Source organism: Chenopodium quinoa, unplaced genomic scaffold (genome assembly GCF_001683475.1).
Source record: "Chenopodium quinoa cultivar QQ74 unplaced genomic scaffold, ASM168347v1, whole genome shotgun sequence".
Classification (NCBI taxonomy): domain Eukaryota; kingdom Viridiplantae; phylum Streptophyta; class Magnoliopsida; order Caryophyllales; family Amaranthaceae; genus Chenopodium; species Chenopodium quinoa.
The window spans coordinates 354,299-361,788 of NW_018742552.1; the positions used below are offsets into that span (position 1 = coordinate 354,299).

The following is a 7,490-nucleotide window of genomic DNA, read 5'->3' on the forward strand; positions in this document are numbered from 1 at the left end:
TTGCCAAATTGTCATTTCTTCATCATACCAAACAAAATATGTGCATCCCCTTGTATTGTTCTCCGCATCAAAGTATGGACAAGCTATAAACCTCCTACTAGGGTTTTCTTTTGTCCAGGACTTCATAATTGAACCCTTCAACCAACACTTGCATTTTCAACTCATTGACCTTGCCCCCCTAAACATCACCCTGTCACAATTATGGAGTAAACAAAAAAAATAAAAAAAATAAAACACTTAAATCACTTATTATGTTTAAATCATAATTTAATTCAAAGAAAAATACAATAGCCCTAATTAATCAACCAAAATCACAAACGAAAACCCTAAATTGAAAATTCCCTACAATACGTTAAACCCTAGAATCGAAAACAGTTAAACTAAATTTTTCATAGCGAAATTAAACAAATTGATCGTTTACCTAGATCGATTAGAGGATAGACGGGAAGAATTAGTGGTCAATATGGATAAACAATTTTAATTTGAGAGATTTTACAAATGATGAATTTTCTGAAGAAGGAGAAATGAATGAAAGGGGGAGGTTTAGTTAAGTTAGTTAGGGGTAACCATGGGTTAGCTTTTTTTTTTCATGGTTAAATTGCTTAACCATGTGTAAAATGTGAGTTAGTGACGTTATTAAGGACTTAAAGTGGATGTTGGTAGTAAAATAAAATTTCTTAAAATTTTTATGGTAGTAATTCACAAATTTTTTATTTCGCGATAGTAATTTTTAAAGTGGGTTTAATACATAGTAGTAATTAACAAATTTTCTTTGCTGTCACGTAATGTTACGCGCTGTTACAAAAATTAGTACGTATCTGTTTTTGTTTCTGATTAGCAGTAGCTCTCCATGAAAACCTCGCTGTGACAACAATGGCGGCAATCCGAAGAAGTTGTCCTCCTCCTCAATTCTTCTCCACCCTTCCATGGTACTCTCCACCACCACCACTCATTAGCGACCCCATACTCTCAACAATCTCAACCGCCATTAAATCCTCCAATGAAAAACCTCTTAAACGCCTCCTTCCTTCCCTTAAACCCCACCATATCAATGAACTCATCAATATCAATCCTCTCAAATTATCCCCACTTTCTCTCTTCAATTTCTTCACTTGGGTTTCTTCTCAATCTGGGGTTCGTCTTACTCTTCACTGTTACTGTAATATGGGTCATTTCCTCGATGCTCACAACCTCTTCTGTGAATTGGCCTGTATTTTTCGGGTTATCGTGTCTCGAAAAGGTAAGGATTCTGCTGTTTCGGTTTTCGGTGTTGTTCTTGAAACTAAATCTGCCTTTCATAGTAGTAATTTTGTGTATGGTGCGCTTATGAGCGCTTATTTAGAGTTGGGTTTTATTTCTGATTGTATTCAATGCTTTCGGTTGATTAAGAAGCATGGAATTTCATTACCTTTGAAACCATGTGCTCGTTTGTTTGCTCATTTGTTGAAGACTAAATCAGCTGAGACAGCTTTAGGGTTTTACAAGGAATTTTTGGATTATGGATTTCCTCCAAATGTGATTGATTTTAACATATTGATGAATAAATTTTGTAGAGATGGTAAAATTAGGGATGCCCAAATGGTGTTTTGTGAGCTTGGGAAGCGTCGATTAAAGCCTACGATTGTTAGTTTTAATACTTTGATTAAAGGGTATTGTAAAGTTGGCGAGTTGCAGGAAGGTTTCCGGCTGAAGGGGGTTATGGAGGATGAGAATGTATCGCCTGATATCTTTACGTTTAGTGCTTTGATTAATGGGTTGTGCAAGGTTGGTGGACTGGAAGATGCTAATGGTTTGTTTAAGGAGATGTGTGAGACAGGATTGGCCCCAAACGATGTCATTTACACTTCTTTAATCAGTGGACATTGTAGGCATGGGAAGGTTATTACAGGCCTCGGGCTGTATGGGCAACTGTTAAAGAAAGGCTTTGAGCCTGACTTATTTATGTATAACACGCTGGTTTATAGCCTTTGCAAAGACGGTGACTTGAGACAAGCAAGAAAGCTTGTGGATGAGATGTCTCTTCGAGGTTTAAAACCTGACAGGATCACTTATACTACACTTATTGATGGAAGCTGCAAAGAAGGTGATATTGAGATGGCTATGGACATTAAACATAAAATGGTCAGAGAAGGGATTAGCCTCGACGATGTAACTTATACTGCTCTTGTTTCTGGGCTATGCAGGCAGGGCCTTGTTTTGGATGCTGAAAAAACTCTTCGAGAAATGATGAGAGCAGGTTTTAAACCTGATAATATCACATATACTATGGTCATTGATAGGTTTTGTAAGGCCGGAGATGTGAAGATGGGTTTTAATTTACTCAAAGAAATGCAAAACAATGGCCTTGTTCCTGGGGTTGTGACGTATAATGTTTTGATGAATGGGTTATGCAAGCAAGGACAGATTAAGAATGCTAATATGCTCCTGGATGCAATGCTTAATTTAGGAGTGCCACCCGATGATATTACTTACAATATCCTCTTAGAAGGTCGTAGCAAACATGGAAATCCAAAAGAATTTGCTGAATTGCAAACTGAGAAGGGGCTTGTTAACGATTATGGTTCTTATACATCTTTAATTAATGAAATTTCTAGATCATCAAAAGATTATGAAAAGAGATGATTGGTACTCACAGTGAACTATAGAAGTTTTTCTATGGCTGTTGTCATCTTGCTGATGTTACCCCGGTTTTCGTTATGGGAGTAGATCAGAACAGTGATAACGTATCTCTTTGGTATACAATGTGAAACCTTACAACATCATATCATTATGGTACTTTTGGCTTGGTTGACTACATCAAATTATGTTTGATTGTCAGATTGAAAGGCGGTAAGCTCTTTGAACCTTTGATTCCAGATTCTTTAGTGACAAGTTCTCTTTTCATGATATTTATGAATATTGATTGCTAAGAACATATAAGTTCAAAGATTTTTGGATTAACGGAGAACAGATGTGGTGGTTAGTTGTTCATTGGTTTATTTATTTTGTTGTAAGAATATCTATAGTGGTAAGAAAATTAAATACCATGGAAAACTCTTTTCCTGCACCTTAAATCAAATAAATCAAATGTGTTTATAAAATGAACAATTAATTCTCTGTGACAGCAGTCATGTTAATCATTTTAATCTTCTTGATGCTGTTTGATCTTGCCTCAAAAATTTCACAACTGTATTAAGCATCTGACAGCTTAAAATGCTCTTATTATGCAATTTTCTGTGGAGTTGAATTCATGTAACCTATATAATCTCGCCAACATAAAGTAAGTTGAGATTTCTCATGACATGTCTTGCTGAAATGTTGTACCTTATGCATCTGTCTTGAATAGCTTTGATTGGCAGTTTCTATAGGAAACTGTTAGTTGTATCATTGTATGTAACGTTTGAGCCACTTGATCATTATCTTCTATTTTTAGAAGCTTTGCAAGAAAAAGGTGTTAAGATCTGGTGATGTCATCTGTCTTTACCTCATTTCATGCTTGTGCATTCTACTCCCTGGAAAGCTAAAAGGCTAATGTAGTTTTTCTATTATTTGACTGACCTCCTGCAAGTATGTAACACCAGAGATCTGCTCTGTTATCTGATTGTAAACTAACCTTGTATTTTTATTTTGTGGCAAGAGAGTAGCTCGTCAGAAGAAAGCAATGGATTGTCAGAGCGCAGTCTCTATGATATGTGACTTCTTATGTATGTCACTTTACGTCCTTTTTCAAGGGTTGAGGGAACTAGGATCAAGAGTTTATTGCCTTAAATCATAACAGTAAACACACTGGCCTACCCTGCTCAAACATCTTTGCTTTGTCCCTTTGTAATTTTGCATACTTCGTGTATCTGTATGGTGTGTACAAGTACCAACAAAAATTTTGTCGTCCTGCAAACCTATTTTGCAGTGTTCATGTCCAATATGGGAAGAAATATAGCGACCTTTAAAGGCTCTATACTTCATACAAATTGATAGATTTTGTAGACTTGCACTCTGCCAATCTGGGTTGTGCAGGGAAAAGGAAAGGACAAAAGGGATGATCTGAATATCAGGGTTCAAAGGAAATTGCTGGCCAAGAGTTATCTGAATGGACTGATTCATTACAGATGTATCTTGGTTACATATTGATACTTTTTAGAAAGGAGGATAGCACTTGGTACATTGGATTTTCGATTAGATTCAACGCTGGTGTTCCTGCTGCAACAGAGGTAGAAAGTATCAGAGAGGTGCCTGATTCAGGCATATTACTCATACCTGTTGCTGAAAATATCTTAAAGAGAGCATAAATGTCCTGAATTTTCTGTTATCCAGGATGGAGCAAATTTAATGGGACTTTTGTTGTCATCCTTAATGCTAGATGATCAGTAAATTAAGTAGCTAAGATATGGATGAAAGGAAGAAGACGCACTTACTCTCTTCAATTTATTTCAGTAGCTATAATTTGTTCTTGTTGGAGATTTTCAATGTTTGTTTACTTATTATTAAATATATTTAATTGTATTTTAATTAAATCTATGAAAATTATATATTAGTAAAGTACACAATGAGACAAAATCTATGAAAATTATATATTAGTAAAGTACACAATGAGACAAAATTAATAAGATCTCACTTTACATTGGTCTAAAAATAGAGAAAATATAAGTTTATCACCTTGATTAACAAGAGGTGGAATCAAATCGCCTGTTTCAGATGATTCGGATTTCAGAAATTAAGAATCTACAATACGGGGATTGTTTCCAGAATATAGGGAAAGGGGTGGGGGTGGGGTTGCTCCGACAGGGATGGGGTAGGCAAATGTAGGGTGGGGGAGTGTTTCAGGTTGGGATTCGGGATGGGGGAAGCCGAGAAGGTAGTCAGTTTGGAGGTATGGATGGGAGGATGGGAAGGTGGTCAATTTGGTGGTGATGGATGGTCATGGTGGTTAACATGGATGAAGGGGGTGAAGTGGAAGAAGGATTAAAGGAAAAAAAATTAAAAAAAAAAATTAACCTGTAAAACAGGTTGACGGTTAAAAGGCTTGTTTTGAGTATATGGGGTGTTAAGGTGAGATTATTTCCAGAATACATAAAGGTGAGATTGTTTTGAGAAGATGAGTCAAAGGTGGGATTATTAATTTCAATTTTTCCAATGGCAAAACTGTAAATCATTAAGTATTTATCAAATATGGGCCACACAGTTGTTGATATAATTACAAAATTGTCATGCTAACTAGACAATGGATTGATTTATTTGCCACTTTTATAAACAATTTTTTTTCAAATAAATAAACCGACGCTTGTCAAAACAAAAAATAAAATAAAATTAAAAAAAATAATATTTATTTACAACTTTACTCAACTAGAATATCTCCTTTAAATACACGCCCAGTCCATGTTTCCACACATGTCCACTATCGACTAAATCATAAAATAGTTTTCACCAACATAAATCCATGGAAAACGTCAATCAAACAATTCTAGAGTTTCAATTCTTTGCCATAGTGTTTCGGGGTTTTTTGATGTCCTTTGGGAGAGTTACAATTCCAAGACTGACCTCTGGACGCCTATACCTGCAAAACAACGGAGATTCCGGTGGGAGGGAGCTCCGCCTCCGACAATCAAGTTAGAACATGTATGAGGAGTAATGTGCGGAAAGTAAAGGGTCTCTCTCGGATTCCAAGAGAGGTTCTGCAATGTGTATTTGCTCAATGTGAGGTGTCAGGTGTCTGACTTTCTCTGATGAAGAGTTAATGTGTATTGAATATTTCTGAATGAATTAATTCTCCATTTAATGGAGGCTAATCATCTGTTTTTATAGCCTCGAAGTACGTGCCCAATACTAAGTTAAATGGAAAACCTAGGACTGATTGGGCTTGCCTCGGGATTTGGGCCTTTGACGGCCGTTTTCTAGGTTGGCAGATTATAGGCCACGTGGCATGGCCTGATTAGTCAATGCTGGACGTTTCGAAGTGTGACATGTGGCGGACGCTGATTGGTCCACGTGGCGGACACGTGGCAGGTCCGGATTAGTCCATTTGTCATGAGTATTTTTACCCTAATCATTAGCCTCTCAGAAGGAGTAATCTCTCTTTCCAGGAGGATTGTTCCTTTCGAAAGTTAGACCCCCGAAGCCTGTTAGGTCGGCATTTTGTCTAGTTCTAATGGAAGATGGACTTGATAAACTTAGAAACTTTTGATACCTTGGGCGGTATGACATTTTCAAAGTTAATCAATCATAATGATGATTGTCGTCGTACTAGACAGATGCCGATTCTTAGCCCCACTATGCAGATAGCCCCTGATCAGGTGGACTGTCGACTATTGAATGGGGGGTAAGCGTTTAATATTATCCGGCCGTTGGCCTCTTTTGGTTCGTTCTTTATATGAAATGCTGGGTTACAGGCGGCAGCTTAAGTATAGCCAACCTAGTAAGAATAGTGGTCGAGTACCTCTGTTTGCCAAAAACCAGCGGACTTCTCATACCTTTTAGGTTCCGTACTAGGTTGGTTGAGTGACTATGAGTTAACCTTGGGGTTACCCAGTCTCCGTCACTCGGGTTTGAGTAGTAGAAGAATTAGGCGGCTTAGGCCGGCTGACCCCCTTTATTCGCCAAGTTGTACTTGGCTATTAACTCAAATTGTGCCAAAATGTTTCGGCATGGTTTTACAGGGCTTGGTGTAATTCACCAAGTTTGATGGGGACAGGCCGTCTGTTTCCGTGAACGGGACGCCTAGCCGGAGTAGCTACGCCTGTATTGGTTGCAGGCGGTAACTTCTGTCAGATCTAGTAGGAATAGTGGTCGAGAGCCCCTGTTTGCCAAAACACAGGCGAACCTCTCATACCTTTTATGTTCCGTACTAGGGAGGGCAACTGGTTAACCTTGAGCTTAGTCAATCACCGCCACTTTGGTTTGATTAGTAGAGGAATCAGGCGGCTTAGGACGACTGACCCCCTTGATTCGCCAAGTTTTGCTTGGCTATTAACTCAAAGGGTGCCAATTTCCAACCTAGTAGGAATAGTGGTTGAGTATCACTGTTTGCCAAAAATCAGGCGGACTTCTCATATCTTTTAGGTTCCGTTTCGGGGTTTTTTGATGTCCTGCGGGAGAGTTACAATTGTCTCCTTGCGCCTGTACCTGCAAAACAACGGAGACTCCTTGTGGTGGGAGTTCCGCCTCCGACGGTCAAGTTAGTACTTGTTTGAGGAGTAATAAGTGCGGAAAAAGTAAAGGTTGGGAGATCTTGTTCCTCTAAGGGAGGAGTGATCAATGTGTTTAGGTTCTCTAGGTGAGAGTCATTAATTGCCGAATCCCCTTTAATGAGGATTAATGAAGGTATATATATGCCTTGGGATGCGTGCTAGTCCTAGGTTTAGGTCAACCTAGGGCTGATTGGGCTTCCACAAGACTTTGGGCCTAGGTGGCCGGTTTTCCCACTTGGCATGGGGGAGGCCACGTGTCATGGCATAGGAGGTCCAAGGTGGACTAGTCAACACTTGACACGTGGCAGACTCCAATTGGTCCATGTGGCG

The 7,490-nt window shown here is 38.6% G+C and overlaps 1 protein-coding gene across 2 annotated transcripts; it reads left to right on the plus strand.

The window, feature by feature from the left end:
• The first annotated feature begins 448 nt into the window (after positions 1-448).
• LOC110720260 (putative pentatricopeptide repeat-containing protein At1g09680) lies at positions 449-4,503 on the plus strand. Of its 2 annotated transcripts, none has more exons than XM_021899263.1 (2): positions 449-2,829; positions 3,617-4,503. In XM_021899263.1, the coding sequence occupies exon 1, from the start codon at positions 874-876 to the stop codon at positions 2,620-2,622; it is 1,749 nt and encodes a 582-aa protein (XP_021754955.1). In that variant the 5' UTR covers positions 449-873; the 3' UTR covers positions 2,623-2,829; positions 3,617-4,503. The 2 variants fall into 2 exon arrangements, with proteins under 2 accessions (XP_021754955.1, XP_021754956.1); XM_021899264.1 differs by having other exon boundaries at positions 3,624-4,503.
• The last annotated feature ends 2,987 nt before the right edge of the window (positions 4,504-7,490 follow it).